The sequence below is a fragment of the Vicugna pacos genome, chromosome 3, assembly GCF_048564905.1.
Source record: "Vicugna pacos chromosome 3, VicPac4, whole genome shotgun sequence".
Lineage (NCBI taxonomy): Eukaryota > Metazoa > Chordata > Mammalia > Artiodactyla > Camelidae > Vicugna > Vicugna pacos.
Window position 1 is genome coordinate 110,546,234 of NC_132989.1, and position 18,032 is coordinate 110,564,265.

General features: G+C 46.1%; 1 protein-coding gene across 3 annotated transcripts in view; it reads right to left on the minus strand.

Annotated features, from left to right (window-relative positions):
* TRIO (trio Rho guanine nucleotide exchange factor) overlaps positions 1-18,032 on the minus strand; it is a 330,020-nt gene that overhangs the window by 180,683 nt on the left and 131,305 nt on the right. For all 3 annotated transcript variants that reach the window (XM_072958843.1, XM_072958845.1, XM_072958844.1), the window contains exons 6-8: positions 16,564-16,686; positions 12,296-12,487; positions 4,815-4,946 (exon numbers count right to left, since the gene is read on the minus strand). In XM_072958843.1, the coding sequence (XP_072814944.1) occupies positions 4,815-4,946; positions 12,296-12,487; positions 16,564-16,686 (447 nt within the window). The remainder of the gene's footprint in view (positions 1-4,814; positions 4,947-12,295; positions 12,488-16,563; positions 16,687-18,032) is intronic.

The window sequence follows — 18,032 nt, forward strand, 5'->3', positions numbered from 1 at the left end:
CTTGTACAGCTCCTCTGAAAAGGAGCCCGGCGTTGTAAATCCACCACCCTTCAATAAAAAATAAAATAAAATCAATTTTCAAAAGGAGCTCGACCAGCTTTGCTGGCAGCAAATCAGTCAGTTCCACGAGGCCCCCACTGAAGTCTGCAGTAAGTCAGCACATTTGGTAAATCGAAAAATTGATGCAGAAACAAAACCCTCAAGTTACACTGGATCAGGGTGGGCCCTGGCAGACGGGGCGGCTCACCTCCTCTGTCCCAGGAACCGCCACCTGTGGCCGCCACGGCCAAGACCACGGCAGGTGTGGGGACACTCGGTACACGGTCTCCTGTCACAACTCAAAATACCCGTTGTTGAGGTTTATGGGGTGGCACGGGAGTACTTAAATAAAAATCACTTCTATGAATTTAGTTTGTTGAGAAAGTAGTTGATACGTTTGCTTGAAATAAAATGGTGAAAATGACTACTCTCCTCGCTGCATCTGATCCCAGGTGTTTCCAGGGCTTGGCTCTCCTGTGGTCCGTTACATCACACGGCCTTAGCCCCAGACCCGGCAAGCTGAAGCAAGTGTTTACAAGGCACAGGTAGGCTCCTGTTGCTAAAACACAAACAGGAACATGGGACAGGTCTAATCAAAGCACAAGAAAGCAGGTGTTTGCATCATGAAAAAAGAGGGTGCTGGAAAGGTTTCCACTGCAAACTTCTGTCATCAGAGACTAGAAACTGTAGACACGGCTTAAAGAAAAAAACTGTGGAAGAAAAGAAGGAAGAAGGGTGGGAGGGAGGAGGGAAGGAAAGGAAAAGTAGGTGAAAGAAAAAGAAAAAGGAAGCGCAGGCTGTGCTTATAAACAGTCTGCCTCCTAAAGGCCCGGCGTGCACAGCACGGCGCAGTCAGCTGCACGGGGTAAACGCCTGCCCGAGTCCCCACCTCCCCGCCCCCGGGCAGGCCCACAGCTCTTGAGAATCAGGCAGGGAATGGCTCTCAGTGTGGGGGCTATAAAGCCCTGGCATCAGGGTCCTGGATCACTAGGGAAACACATTAAAAACGAAGATTCTCTGTCTCTGGGGGTGGAGTATGAGAAGGTGCACTTATAACCAGCACACTCAAGTTAGAAAAACACTAATTTAGGAAAAGAAAAAAATTACTTACAAGACAAAAGTGGCCCTTCCTTTCCCATCTTCCTTCCCCTCCCCTGCCGGCACAGAGGAAATGGGGCTCGGAGTCTGGGGCAGTGGAAGGGTGGAGGTGCCAAACAGGTGTTCCCAGGCCAGACTTTCTAAAGAAGTGGGCACCGGGGGTGGTCAGAGGCCAGTGAGAATGGTTGGGAGATTGAGAAGATTGAGCAAAGGCACTAACTGAATGAATAAATTAACATACTGAGGATAAAGGGAGCCAGGATTCTTGTTGTCTTAAGAGGGGATACATCAACATAGAAAGGGAAAGGCTAGGACTGGATTAGAAATAGAAGTGTTAGTATGGACACATGTGGTTTTAAAACAGACACAGACACAGACACAGACACAGCTGTAGATGAATGTGGACGGACGGATGCATGGACGGCACCTACGTACACGTTCCCTGACTGTCTGCTCAACACCTCCCAATCAAATGAGCACCCCTGAATACCTGGATCTTTGCTTCTAAATACCACCCAACACTACAAGGAACCAGAACCTCTTAATGAGACAGCTGACCTCAGGGTGAGACAGGGAAAGAACACGATGAGCCTGGGAACATCCTGCTATGCTAGAAAGTAATACTCAAAAAATGATACAGACAGATCAAAACAACACAGAAAGGGGCTCCTGCAGGCCGAACGTGGACAATTTAGGCATCGAAAGAGAATACTGGATTATAACTCGTTGAATATAATGAGGTTTGATAAATTCATACTGAAATTAAAAATTAATAAATAAATGGGGAAGAAAGGAAATAAAGTTCCCCCTTACAGCAGATCACCTAATGAATATAGAAGGAACGATGGAAATGAGTGCCCACGATCAGACGGCCATCACAGTGAAGCTGACATGGCAAGAATCACCAGTGGACGCCAAGGTCGTGCGGAGTCCGATGAGTTACAGACATCGTGTTATTTCAGTACGTCCTCCCACAAACTGCTCATCAAAGACAAAACTTTAATGGTGATTTTACACTGGAGAAATCTTACAGACACCAACCTCACCAGGCGGCCTAGGTTAACACCATCAGTTGTGGGAGGGGCAGCATCCCAGGACCCACGGCCCCAGTCAGCCCTAGAAAACTGGACGGGCCGGGAGGTCGTGGGTCATCCTACAGAATGGAAAGCCTGTACTCTCTGAGACTGTCGAAGACACCAGGCAGAGAAAGACTAAAGAACGTTCCAGCGTGAAGGAGGCCGACGGCTGGTAGGATGCTTGTGTTGTGTCAATGGCCATGTGATGGCTGGAGAGAGAGACGGGGGAAAGGGCGGAGCAAATGTAGGAACATGTTAAAAACTGGGCAATCTGCTCAAGGGAATGTGGACACTCTCTGCTCTCGCACTTTTCTGTGGCCTGAAACTATCTTGAAATTTAAATAATTTGAAAGGCCAAAAAAAAAAAAAAAACCCCTCACTCTTACCTACTGGAAGTCTTCTCTGTTCAGCCAGTTCTAACCACTGTCTCCTTGAATCTACAGCTCAGTTGCAAACATGTTCTTAGGCTAAAAGTTAGGGTTTAAGACCTCAGCCTGGGAAGTTATTTATTTGCCGTTAAATTATTTTAAATTATTATTACTATCTTAAAATCTAATGAAACTGCACCATAGGTAAACCTCAGTTCCTGTGTCAAGATGCCCCATTTTTATAGAAGGTAGTAGAAACAGGGAGAGAATTCTGTACTTGGCTAGACGTGCAGGCAAGCAGACAGACTGGTCACCAGGCCAGAGGATGATACTGGTCAGGGCAGATTGAGTCTGAGGTAGGTCCCCCATCCTGCCAATCACCTTGCGTGTGAGCTGTTGGATCCCACAGTGGTCTGGAACCTACCACTGCAATCAAAACACAGCTCCCAAGAAAATCACTAGTAAGCAGATGAGTGAAGGCCTGGTTGCACCATGGATAACAGGGTCATCCATCCACTTTCTGCGTCAAAATCGGACGACACACAGGGATAGAACACTAGGGCAAAGAATGTAACGTTTTCTGGAACTCACATATTCCTCATGAATCAACATGATAAAAAATTACAGACCTCTTCAATTTTCACTTTTACTGTTAAAAAAGTTACCACTTACATAGTCCCTAATAAACTAGATAACCAAATTAGCTAATAAACACTGGGTGCAAAACTCAGAAGCACAACACAGAGTTGATGACTGTTTAAATTCCATGACAACATAAAGTCATGTTAAAAAGCTGACTATACTTCAATTAAAAAAAAATGGTAGGGGGGGATCTTGTTAAGCAAATAGGTGTCTAGAGAAACAAACATGTAGATATCAACTCTTATGGGCAGAAGGTTTGACCATATTCTGAAACAAGTACTGTAGTTCAGTTCACCCATGGACACAAAGGCGTCAGGAGACTAGGTCCAAGGACATGAGAGTGACAGCTGTTTGGCGAAGCAGGATGGGCCAGATTGAAGAGCAAATGATCAAATAACTTTGACGAGTGTGGCTGTGGTTCAAATCAAGGAAGAGCTGGATTTAAATATTTGTATTCAAATATAGTTGTCCCTTGGTAATGAGGGAGAATGGTTCTAGGACCCCCCATGGATACCAGAATCAGTGGATGCTCAAATCCCTTATATAAAATGGTGCAGCACAGTTGGCCCTGGAGGCAGAACCCGGGGATATGGAAGGCTGACCGCACAATAACACCTACCTACTCTGTGCCCAGGCCTCTTCCAGGTGGTTTGAAACACTTTCTTACCAAGGCCTGACAGTAATCTTTCATATCAGCCTACAGTACTATAGATGCTCACAATAGATGCAGAAAGCATGTAGGCACAGAATTCTGACCCACCCACACTCACCTCCAGGAACTTAACCAGCATCGTCAAGGCAGACTGGTCTGAAGGGCTAGGTGACCATGACGTGGACAAGAGTGTCACGCCTGGACCCATGTGTATTTGTCACCACTGCATCTAGCAGGTGATAAGGCACAAAGGCAGCCTGCCTGGGTTGCCATCCCCACTCCGCCTCCTACAGCTGCTGACCTGGCCCAAGTCACGTCACTGCCGTGCCGAGGTACCTCGTTCATAACAGTGGGGTCAGTAAGAGGGGTCAGAGTCGGGGGCGTTTAATAAGTGATTTACATACTGTCCTTACGACAAAGCCTGGCATAGAAGGTGGCAGAAAATAAAGCACGGATACGTTAAATAATTAATTTACCCTAAAATAATAAAACACCCCACTTAGATTCCTAAAACCACAAGCAGCTTGAAGAAACAGTGTGTGCCTCGCTACCCAGAACACAGGCTGCGTCAGCTTCCCTTTTTTCTAGAAAGTTTCATTCAAGAAGATTAAACTGGGTTTGACTGGACTGAATAGCATACAATATACATATTTCCTAAATACAAGTAGGTAAGATTAAAATTTCATTCATTTTAACAGATAGAAATCTAAGCACTCTAAAGAAAATCCACAAATGTCACAAGTTTGCTTTCTGCCTCCACCCCGTTTCACCTACTATCCTTCCCCCCGTTCCCCTCCCATTCGAGTTCAAAAGTTACCAGGAAACTGCAGTTTTAACTCGAAACCTGTAAGTTCTTTTCTAGTTTTTTAATTTTTTGCAGCTTTCAGTGCTACGACACAAAAACAGTGCTGCTTTCCACTGGAAGAGCTGACCACGCACCTCGGAGTAAGCCAGGGTGATGTGCTCGTAGATGCCCTGGTGGTGATGGATGGCGTCCTCCAGATCCTGCAGCTCGGAGGGAAGGTCCACCTCGCCGCACGCTTTGCACCATGAGTCCACGTTGCTCATATACTTGGAAGGTTAAAAAAAAAAAATCATGTCTATCAACAGTAATTGACATTGATAAGTGGCTATTTTTTAACGTGGTGTTGAAATAAGGGTGGTTGAGAGAGTGTCAAACAGCAGAGCATGGTTGAGTCTCCACCTCAAATGGCATTAATGTGAGTCCTCAGACCAGATTTCTGGACCCTGAGGCCCCATCCTCACCCCCAGCTGAGGTTCTGGCAGGGCGGGGGCTGGGCCCAGGAATCTGCATTTGAAACGCCAGCCTCAGGGGACCCTGTGTCACACCTGGGAGCACCTCTGCCCCTCGCTAGCTGTGTGGGGCATCCTGGTTAATCCTCCCATCCCACCTTTGAATCCGCGTGTCCACCTGCCTTCATCCTCAGCTGCACAGCAAGGGGCCCTCCTGCTTCCCTCTTGTATTAAAATGGTAATGGGGTGGGGGGGTCCAGGCACCTGAAATCATCTACCTATCATCAGGAAGAGCAGGGGGTCCATTTTTCTACCTTTTCAAAAGTAAATGCACACAGGAATTAAAAGAGACCGAGTGAAGGGGGCCTAACTCTCTCGGCTGTGCCCACTGGAAGGACGCGGAGGCTGAGGGCAGCATGGAGTCACTGGGGTCGTCTCACTTTGCCTGTAAATGAGAAGAGTATGGGCTGCAGGCTGTGGTCCTGGGCCACTGCCACCGTTCTAATCACTCAATTTTCTCCGCTGCCACCCCCACATCCCAGGATTCATTAATAGCTGAGAAATCACTGCCAAATTTCCCAGGGTGACCCTATGAGCACCCATCACAGGTAAGTGTCCAAGGCAAGCAGAAGGCCCAGTGAAAGACGTTAACTCAGTTAAGTCAAACAGACACGGACACAATTCCCTGGGTTTCACTTTCGTACTCTAGGTCTTCCCCGTCTTTCTACTTATCACCGAATGCAGAGGGTGACTATTTAAATGGGGTAACTGACCTGCCAGGCAAGAGATGTGCTATGATTCTCTTGACACTCTAGGACAGACCAGTCACCCGAGTAATAACTGTCTGTAAAAATCCCTTTATTATTAATGCATTGGCTCAGAAGAATATCTCTATACAAATCTTAGGGCTCGAAATCAATTCACATGGCATTGAGTGTCATCTGATAGCATGTGGTTTCTTATGACTTCAAACAGGACTAAACGGATGCAGGCACAGCGGTGTCCTCGTTACCCTCCCCCCCACCATGCCTCCCTAACAAGGCAATGGAAGTACCAATAAAATTATACCTCTCCCCCTCCGCATGTATCATGTATGACTACTTAAGCATATTTTTAAGTATTTCTTGGGTGTCGTTCTATAAATAAATGTCAGTTAGGTCAAGTTGATGATTATAAGTATTCTGGATCTCTGTTTCACTCTATCTTCTTCCATTATTGCCTTTAACACTGATTATTAAATTATTGTAAACCTTTTTCAAACATGAATTGACTGAGGTTAACCACCATCATTAATAAATCATCAATCAGGTCAAGCCAGCAATTAATATCTCCTGCTCACTGGCCACTGCAAAACGCCCAAAACAGAGTTGCAACCTGTTAAGAAGAGGTTAAAATGCTTCTGAAATAACAAGATGAAAAGAGGTTTTAGTTGTATAATACTTCACAACAAGCAGACGTGTCAGACTAATATATTATTGTATCAAAATGACTGCTCAATATATTCAACCCCAATTCTTGAAGCAATCAGTAAAGAAACAATCAAGCAGTTTTATGAATACCTGTAGTAAAAGTAACCTATCTATAACTTCTCAAAGTATCCTGAGAGGTAGTGATTATATTTACCTGCAAAAATGTAGGTAGGTTTTAAAAACACAGGGCAGGGTAGCTTATAAAATGGAAATCTTGCGGGAAAAAGGATTCTGCACATGTAAACTCACGGGGCTAAAGCATCCCAAGGACAGAAATAAACCTGGCCATGGTTTTACAGGGACTCTGGCACAAGCATGATTTTTGTCTTTCATTTATGAGATGGCAATCCTTGCTCCAAAGGGCAAGCTCCGGGCCCTGAATGCTTCCTGAAAGCCTGAACACCCAGAGGGTCTGAAGCCAAGGCCACCAGGGCAGCAATCCCCATTCAGAGAGCAGAGACAGAAGATGTTAGCAGGCATTCTGCAAAGGAAAAGAATCCTGGGGTCAAGTTTGGTGTCAAAGCTCAACAGGGACGTATAGAACAGAATCTCCCAGAGCCTCTTAATATGACAGTGTGCACTGTGAATGCAGTGAGGGGAAGCTGGTGTATCTGCTTAAAAACCTGTCCGGCCACTCTGCTACACTCCCCCTCCACACAGACACCTCTCACAATCTTGACAAATACAGGCTGGGGTCGCAGCTTCAGGGGACACGTCGAGCACAGAGCATGATACACTGGGGAGGACGATGACAGAGGTGGCTGCTGAACTCTCGTGGGGCCAGGGCACCGGTTTAGTCTCCGATGCTTTACATGCTCAAATGTAGACCAAAATATGTGAACACACAGCATCTGGCCAGAATGGGGGCAGAGGCAGAAGAGTGCAAGGGCATCTGAGGCTTCCCCATCAATTCAGATTAGGAGCCGGCTTCAGACCTGGGGATTCTGCTCACAGCGGAATGGTCACTCGGGTGCTGCTCAATCTAAGAGGAAAGGAGCCTGGGCCAACCGGTTTGCAAAAGTGAGGCAAGAAGACAGGGCGAGCGATTAACACACAAGCTTTAAAAAGACAGCCTGGATAACTAATTAGCAGACTTATCTTCAGAAGCATTTATTCCACTACTCTCCATCTGCTGAGAGTGGGGGCGCCACCCGGGCTCGCTCTGCTGGGACCCTCCAAGCTAGTGAGTTTCACACCCACCAGGAGCTCCCAACGGAGCATCCGCTGAGCGCAGGTGGTTAGTCTGATTTCGGAGACAAAGGGACCGAATCTTCCTAGAATGTAAATGTTTAAAACACTTATTAGGGGGATTTTTCTCCTCTTTGGAAAAATTAAGACTGGTTGAATTACATACATATATTATATATGAATTCAAACTTCAGAGTTTCCTTTCTTATTTCCTCATCTTCTGCTTTCATTTCTAAGAAATAACAATGCTATTTTTTCTTTTTATTCCATCATTTCTACTCCCTGAATATTAATAAGCACACTCTCTTCTCCTCGTTCCTTTACAAGAGATGAGCTCCTTTCTCTGCTCAGCAACATTACAGGAGGGGTGAAGCCTTTTTCACTTGTGAATCCAGGTCTGACCACTCCAGCCCAGTAACCTGGAGAAGACAGGTTCAACCTGAACCAAAATATGCAGTGATCACTCTAAGAATCTTACATCTGTTTTCATTAATACCTTCTTCTTTCATACATGCATATGTATATTCCAATTCCTGTTATATGAGAACCTTGTTTTTGTTCTACTATAAGCCAAGAATTAGACCTTTACTTGTAATAATGTGAAACGACATTACAACAGGAACAATTACAAGTGTAGTCTTTGCCTTAGAAGTGCAAAAGGGAATACTGCAGCAGTATTCGTGCTATTTTCCTATAAATTTTAACCCAGACTTAGGATAAAATTTTCCAGATGATACCATTATACATTTACAGTAAATGTTAACTTCTAATATTTTGTACGGAAAGTGAAATTTTAGAAGAAAATTCAGGTAAATGCTCTGTTTGTGAAATAGTGTACAATTATGTCAGGACAAAAGACTTTCCTAGACCTCAATGAAAGCCCCAGCGGGGGCGAATCACCCCCCAAAGAGAACACAAGGTCGGTGACAGCACCAGCCCCAGCTACTCCACTGGGTGCTTTAAGGATGAGACGAGACTGCGTGTTACGGAGCTCTGTCACTTGTAAAGAACAACACAATCCTGCCTGCTGTCTTGTTTTTGGCGATTGTCAGATTACAGACCCTTCGAGTCATGGACAGAATGAGGTGCTCAGATCTATGGTTCACGCTGAAGGCAAACCTGCACCAGCGCTAGCAGAACCTCCTGCAGTTATGGAAACGCGCAGCCGTCCTGCCCAGGACGACGGCCACCAGCCACCTGCTGCTACCGACTATCTGAAATGTGGGTACTGTGACTAAGGAAGTGCAGCTTAACTGAATTCAATTTTTAAATTATTTTATTAACAAATTTTATTGAACTTGAAAGTGCCTTCAATAGCCACACATGGTGACCGGCTACTATACTGGACAGCGCAGCTCTAATAATTTTTTTTTTAAATAGTAAAAATTGGAGATTTTAAGGTGTGGTAAAATCAAGTCACTTTAACTCCTGGATTTATTAAAAGGTAATTCAAATAACATTTGCAATGGAAGCTTCTTAATATAAAGAGATATAACACATGACCAAAAGAAAAAAAAAAAAAGAGGAGGCTGGACCCCTAAACATCACCTCTGGGTAAAACCACCAGCTCTGTGGCTGTGCTCCCAGATCAGCAGGCTGATGCTCTGACCCAGCACACACCTCACCAGGGATGACAGTGTGAGAGTAAAGGAACGGCCAGCACGTCACTGGATGTGTCATCCTCATCCAGTTTTAACCTGAAGATGTGTATTTAGAAAACCACATGCAGACACCAACACGAGAACACCCGCAGAGCCAGGGGGGCGGGCGGGCGCTCAGCACGCTCACCTACAAAGCTATCAGCTGTCACCCTTCCAGGACGGCTGCTGCCTTTACTAAGACCATTAACCACACAGTCCCACAGCTGACCCCTACGTCCCCTAATCAGATTTAAATTCTTCATGGCACTCTGGATGAAGTTCAAAGGGTGGCTATGATGGAAACCTAACTGATGAGGTCCAAGTTCTGGGCCTTTCCCAACTGAGTTTATGAAAACAGCTTCAGCGTAACTAGAACGCAAAGTATTTAAACAGAGGAGACAAAGCTGACCTCTTCCTGGATCCCTCTCTTGGGAAGAGGAAAACTCCTCAGCAGGTGTGATCTCCTTCCATGGATCCGAATTTCAGTCAAGGGGAAGATACGCACTACACTTGAACCTGAGGGTAAATACTTCCAGGAGCTGCCCAGAGGTCCCACCTGCACATTTCAGTTGCCTGGTGCAGGCCGCACTGTCTGTTCCATCAGTGTCCGTCAGAGATGTCAGCCTTTCTCACTAGCCCACCCTGTCTCTGAGGTCACACATACCTGGCTTCTTCTCTGGCCACTGATACACATGGAGACCACAAGCTCTGTCAGAGCTCACGTGGGACAACACGTTCAGCATGTATTTATCTAGCTTCGTTTCCTTCAAACTCGTAACTTACAGCCATTCAATCTTATCCAAATAAAAATACCCAGGCTCTTTTGACTTTGGTGTGTGTTTTAAATTTTTGATAATAAAACACTGGTGGGGGGTGCCTCATGGCACCCAGATTTCTATATCATTTTCAGACAGGTCAGAGCAGCAAGTAATCTTCTGGGTTTATTTGCAATTCTGAAGCCTGCCATGTCTATGAAAGAGACTTTCTCTATGTGTTATTATGCTTCAGATGACTTGCCATTCCTCCAAGCAGCTTGTCCTACTTCAAATTTATTTACATCATCCTAAGGGACCCTTCTGAGGGCCCGTTCCCAACGTACACATGTCCATGCCCACGCCCAGGGGGTTGCGGTACCCCCTACTATGTTACAATCCAGATGGCAGATGAGCCAGGACCACACAGCTCATCTCCCACTCACAACAAAGTCCAGTGAATACATCATGATCTTGACAATGACAGGGACCAGAGGTGAATGTAGACAGTGCCGTTTCATGCTGAAGGGGGATCTTGCCACTTTAAAACAGACTGTTTTGTGTGGGGGGCTTTTGTTTCTCTTTTATTACAAAACTAGTTACAGGCACAAGGTTAGTAAATAGAAAAATCTTACCACTGAAACCCGGGAGTTCCCACTCGCAGCCTTCACAGGAGGCTATTAAGATTTTCCCCTCTCCATCCCACTCCGTTTCCTCTCTTGCTTCACACTGTAAAGGTTTCTAGAGCTGAGATCACTACTAATTAGTGTCTTGTGCAACATTCCAGCAGCCTTGCCAAGATCCCAGGCAAGCTGGGGCCTCGACCCTCCTGTGTCTTCACTCCCCAGTGGAGACTATTTCTAGACTAAAGGGTTACTATTCCCTTCTGAGAAGCATCATTGCAAACCCCTATGAACAGGGGGTTTTTCCCCCAATAAATTATCCCTGAGGAAGCCATATTAGCATTTTTCCTTCTAGTGAAGGCAACCATGTGTCTCTTCCTCCTGTCTTTCTAGTCGCTGGAAGTTCCTGTGCTCTATCTTTCTTCACGTCTTGAAAAGGTGTTTCACTGCCCAGCGCACCTTCTACCACTAGCGTCTGGGTCACAAGTAATTCACTTTCCTTCTGCTGTTTTCCAAGCGTGTTCATTTCAGCAGGTTGCTTGTCTGTGGGAGTGTGGAGACTGCTGGGGGCACACATCACACACTACCTCTGAAATATGGTAACATGTCCAGCACACCAGCGGGTGAAGCCCATGTGAAGCCCAAATCCATGCAACGAACCTCATAATCATGAAAGACACCGTAAACCGTCTGTCTACCCAAAAGCCACTCTTCTACCCTGGCCCTTGGTGGCAGAGTCTGCCTCTGCAGGGGAGGCTGGAAAGCTAAACCCTCCCTCTTCCACCCTCTCCTGCAGCCAGGGTGCAGGCGTGCACCCCCCTCCTGGCCCAGGGAACTGAGGGTAAGCATGCTGGGCTGCAGGGACCTTATGCCCTGATGAAAGTGACAGGAACAGACACCATCACCCTTGCATGCACTGGACACAGCGGTTGAGGGGCTGGTGCTGGGAGCGGTGGCGCACACCCAGGACTGCCAGGCCAAGAGCAGACCCAGCCCTGGCGTCATCACGAGGCTACAACTCCCTGTGCTTTGCAACTTCCTGTTCTATGAGAAAAGAAAACCCCTGAGGTTTAAGCCTGACCTCTAGGCATTCTGTTACTTGCTGCCCAAGTGTCCTAACTGGGACTCTCGAGTGACGATCCCGAGGAAGAAGCGGATCGGGAGGAGGGAGGAGGCGGACAGAACAGCCTCAGGTACGGATTATCAGTGCTCGCTGCGCACCAGCCACCATGCAGGGCACCTAACGCGAGTTAACTCATTTACACCGTAAAACTGCCCCTCAAGTAGGTAATTGTATTTCCACTTTACAAATGACACAAGAGAGGGACAGAGGGGTGAAAGAAGAATGTGAATAAGGTTGCACAGCAGGGGTGAGGGAGCTGGGGCTGAAGCACAGCTGGCCGACTCAGAGCTCCGAGGGCCCTGGAGGACCAGCCGCGTGGATGGGGGGTGCTGGGGCAGGAGGGGGCTGGGGCGGGGGTGCCGAGCACTAACCTTCTCGGCCTTCTGGTGGAAGACGGAGGACATGTCCAGCAGGGTGCTGCGCTCGTCCAGGGCGGCGGCGAACGCCTTCCACTCCTGCTCCAGCTGATTTGCGATCTGCTTGATCTGCTGGGAGGCGTAGTGGCCCGACTCCACCAAGCGGTTGGCCACCGACATGATGCGGTTTATGTTGACGTACACGTTCTGCGAAAGGGGCAGAGAAAGAGGGCTCGTCCGGGGAAGGCACGCAACGGGCATCTCCCCGAGGAATGTGGACTTAACACCTCCGCTTTGGCAGCAGAATCACCTGGTGGAGAACAGGACACGCGTCTGCTGTCTGGACTCCACACACTCTGAAGTTCTGCCTTCAGCTGCTATTTTCAAACTGCAAACTTACAAATCAACTAGCAGAGAGCAACGCTGTTAGGCACAAGGCAATCACACAGAAGCAGGTGCACACGAATGGACCAAGACTCGCTTCCTGGCCTCCAATCCTGAAAAGGGTCCAGATGGCAGGCGGTCACCCAGAACCACGGGAACCTGTCACTGCAGTTGGTAACTAGAACCCAGACACTACAAACTCTGTACTTAGCAACCAAAGGCTATTTCGTGTGAAAACAAGCTCTCCTTTCTGCATAAACCCAAGTCATCTTCCTGGTGCCAACAGAAAATCTTCTATAAATAAATTCACTTTCACCAAGGGATATGAATTGGGGCAGGAACAGAACAATGCTGTGTTCAAACTTTCAATCAAGCTCTTCACCTCTGCTGAAATCTCTATCTTCAAGTCCACTAGTGTACTCCAAACATAAACGGGCAAGGCTTTAAAAAAAAAAAAAAGCACTCTTCTTACGAAAGTTCTCACTATGGTATTTCCCTTCACACCTGCATTCTTCTTTAAGGTCACATGACGTAAGGGGTGGGGTGGGGAACGCACACTTTCAACAAATCCCAGGATGGTGCTCTTCATGCATTCATCAGCTATTATTTCTGTGAGGCATTGCAACACTGCACCTCGCAATGGGTCTCCCCAAATCACAGACTAATCTTTAGCTCCTTCCAGTCTTGCCCCTAAGTCAGATCTAATTACCCAACTTGCCCAAACTCCTCTCCATTTCCCCTCCCCCTTCTCCCTTCCCACTGCGGTCCACTGGGCAAGTCTCCCACTGCCTCGCACCTGGACCCCTGCAAGAGCCTTGTGACTGTCACCTAGTCTGCAGCCCACCCGAGTCAGCGTCCTAAGAATCTCCTTGTCCCTTCTTTCTCTGTAGCTTCATTTACTCATTCTTTTTCTCCATTTCTAAACCAGGTGGAGTTGCTTTATCAGGGATTAGACAGCCACAGACGCCAGCCTCTGAGGTGCCTTTCTGGGCGGCAGGCTCGAATCAGCTGACAAATGCCCGGGTGTCTACCAAGGCAGGGAGAGAGGGCACTTGATGAGGCGGTGACAGTCAGTCAAGGCCACGATCCGTGGGAAGCTGGCCTCGCTGTCTCGTGTGGCATTAATGCGCTAGGTAGTGTCCTTTAAGTCAAGAGCAATCCTCCCCTTCAGACATGCGTTCTCTCTAAAGACAGGTGACCAGACTCACTGAACTTGGCATTCTCCGTATCCTTAAAGGGGAAAATCAACCCACAAGGTGTGTTTGGAAGAGCAGAGACAGATGCTCTCTGGATCCGGAGAAGAGCTGCCCACTTGGACAGCACTATCGGGGGACCCACGGAGGGGACTCCTTCCCACCCAGATGCTGTTACAAGGTCCTGCAATGCTTCTATGTCCACATGGGACATGCTGGTCTATGAACTGTGCCTCACCCAGACCTCTGTCAGGCACAGCAGGACACAGAAGTGTGGTGGCCCACACCCAAAACGAACGTGCATACAAACATGGCGACATATCGTCCCCCACGTTACAGGGACCCACACCTAGATTTATCATCATCGCCTTCAAAAATACCTGTGACGGGAGAAGGAGCACAATTGTTACTACCCCTTAATACGTGTTCTTTAAAGACTGTCAGCTCTGCACACTGACGTCTAGTATTTTCATTTTCTTTGTTAAAAAAAAAAATGTTTGAAACACTATAGGTAACACAAGAAAGGGCTGAACGTTAACAGGCCCCAGTTCTGCAAAACAGGAGGTGCTGAGAACCAGGGGCTGGTAGGTCTGGAAAGCTCTCCCAACGGCTGCCACCCGCCCAGGGCCCAGGGCTATCACATCATTTTTTAACTAATACTTTTACTTGGAGGATTAATAGAAGTGTATTGTAGACAATGAGGAAATGTACTTAAACCTAAAAAAAAAAAAAGATATCACCCATACTTTTAAGTTTCATACTTACTATAATACACTAAAAATATGAACAGTATTTTTAATTAGATTGGTAACATCACTGATGGTAACTCCCATTATCAAGTACTTACTGTGGATTCAGCACTCTGCATAGTGGATGACATACAAGTAAATAACATAACATAGCACTGTATAAGGTAGAGATTTTTCCCACTTAAGAGATGAGGAAACCGAGGCTCAGAGATTAAGCAGACTGCCCAGGTCACACGGCAAACAGCAGAGTCAGAATTAAAAACCTCTAAGTTCACAACCCATGCTCCTGTCTTCCCCGCAAGCTGCCTCTTCTGCTAATTCCAAAGTGTGTCACTAATAATGCTGGAGGGTGGAGGACTTTCTGTTCATTTCTCATTTTTTCAAAATCTATTTTAATATTTCTAGTTTTTAAAGTATGGGATATACTGGACTGAATGTGCCTTTCGCCATGAGCTGAAGTTTCAAAATATTGTGAAACACTGGTAGGAATTTTTTACGAAGAAATCCTTCTAAGATGCTTCCCCCAAATCCTCACCTGTGCCCGTGTTCAATCATTTCAACCCAAAATTCTCTTATCTCAAACTCGAGAAAAGATACCAAACTGTTGAGATAACGTCTGTTACAAAATTTAATTGCTAATCTTACCTTTGAAACTACCTAAAGTGGCACACCTTGTGGACTAAACTTTAATTAAATGGCAACTTACTGAACGAATTTAAACAAAGACCTCATCATACTGCCTCATTGCTCTTTCACATGCATTACAAGGCTGAGAGCGGCTAACTCTCATAAGTCTAGCTCCAAGTCCACACCAAAACTTGGTCTCTGAAGTGAGAACTCCTAGAAGTTTAACTGTCTATATAGGCTATAGAACAACATGTAGTTTTATTTTAGTTACAGTAAATCCAAAATGTATTAAGAGTGCTACTGAAAAGTCACTGCTGGTTTTTGGGGTTTTTGTCTGTTTGGTTGGTTTTTGGTTTGTTTTGCCCTGCAGTCTCACAACACCAGCCCCACCGAATCACAACAGGCCAAGGGCATCAGAGAGAGTCAAAGGATCCCAGGCAAGGCTGACATCCAGACCCCCGTCCTTCAGTTCAACTTGGGAGGCACTCTCACATTTCAGGAGGACGGGAGGCCCCTGAGGGGAGCAGCAGGCCACCCTATTTCTTCATCGAGACGGACAGCCAGCAAACTGACAGTGGGCGGGATCGGAAGACTCACATGGCCTCCGAAAAGCTTTTCTGGAGCCCCAGCAGGCTTCAAAGAGGTGCAATGCAGGCGCCAGCATCAAAATCAAGCAAGCTGAACTGGCCAAGGAATTGGTTCAAGTTTCACTGGTTTGTTTGTTTGCTGGTTTTCGTTTTTGTTTATTTAAAACTTACAACAAGCTCCTTAAACAGTGCTAACACAGAGAACTTCCCACACTTGGAGGTCAGCTGCTACCATCAGTCAGTAACTGTGAAGGCCCTGCATGGTCTCCTACCAGCGCGCTAGGCACGACTTGTACAAGCACCTCCTGTTTATTTTATATATATATATATTTTTTTTTATTGAAGTATAGTCAGTTTACAATGTTGTGTCAATCTCTGGTGTACAGCACAATGCTTCAGTCATACATGAATAAACATATATTCATTGTCATATTTTTTTCACCGTAAGTTACTACAAGATATTATAGTTTCCTGTGCTATACAGTATGAACTTGTTGTTTATCTATTTTATATATATTAGTTAGTAGCTGCAAATCTCGAACTCCCAATTTATCCCTTCCCACCCCTTCCTCTCCTGGCAACCATAAGTTTGTTTTCTATGTCTGTGAGTTTGTTTCTGTTTTACAAATAAGTTCGTTTGTCTTTTTTTTTAGATTCCACATATAAGTGATCTCGTATGAAATACCTCCTGCTTATTGAGGCACCTTCCCAGACGGGACACCTCTGCCCTGACAGCATCTTACCATGCAGTTCATGGCGAAGTGGTTGTGCTGCGTCTGAAGCTCCATCGCGTGAGGATGGCTGGTCCCAATCTCAGTGTAGCTGTTCAGAAACAGGCCCTTGTTGTGTGTGATCCAGTCAAACATCTACCGGAATGAAAACAGACAACCTGGAATCACTCCAGAAGGAGAAATGACTGACACAGACCTGGGAACAGGACCAGGCCAGGAAAGGGCCGCGTCCTTCCTCTGACAACCTCTCAGGTGTTGGGGCCCAGAAGGTTCTTGACTTCTAGGAAGTCAGCAGTTCTGAACTTACAGGATCCACAAGAAAATCTCATCTAATGTGCTCCTTTGACAGATGAGGAACTAAGGAGCAGGTACGTAAAGAGAGGTATTCAAACCCTGCAGGCTAATTAAAACTCTAATCTTCTGACTCTCAGCCTGGCCTCTCTGCTATACTGAACTACCGAATTGGCCACACTGCTCTTCAATTAAAGACCCGTGAGGTGAAATAAGGGACTTACAGGTCTCACTGGATGGGTTCTGCTTTGCCCAAAGATTATTGCCAACAATTCTAATCACTAAAAGATTACACTCTTTAGTGCAAGAAGTATTTAAAAAAAAAAGTGCACATGCAAATAATAAAATTTATCGTAAAAGTAAAAAGAATTGGGTAAAAATTTAACAATGACATCTCTCTTAAGAGTCAATACAGATGCTCCCTGGAAAAGGATGCTAACTACACCGTTCCAGGAAGATATTTAAGGAAAAAGAAAAGACAGCCAATTAGCACTGTTACCGTGATGTGAACCAGAATCCCAGAGACAGTCACCTGCTTGTCTGGCAGCTGAAAGGAAGACTTCCCAGTGTCTCTGACAAGCCACTACACCTGAACCTTGAACAACACTGGTTTGAACTGCATGGGTCCACTTAAATGCAGATGTTTTTCAATAAATTTATTACCCACATTTTCATTTTACACATCTTTAAATTAACTAAGTGTGAGGAAAAGTTGTGTTCAACTAGAGATCACAACATACAGAAATCAGAAGAACTAGGGTTGGAGTCCTGACTCTATTTCAGCTTCCTGCCCTTGGGTGAGCCATTTATCAGCTCCTTGGTTTCTGAGGCAGAGACAGCAAGCAGTACCAGGATTTCCTACCAGTACATGCGAGTGTCAGCGCCCCAACCCACGTGGTTCAAGGATCACCTGCACTTTGAACATAAATACACTGACAGAGAGGTTAAAAGCTTACCAAATAACAGTACTGAACTGTCACCTTTCAAAAGGTCCTTCTGTATCAAAGATTTTTAATGTAGTTTTTTTTAACTTTATTCTACAAAATATTTTCCTGTCCATGAAAAAAATTCAGTGAGCTCAAGTTAAGAGGGATGAATTCGCCCAGGTGCATGGCTTGCAACACCCTCCTCTAGCAAGCGCCTGCTCCCACACCTGCTGAGACGCAGCCAGTAACTCACAAGACTCACTC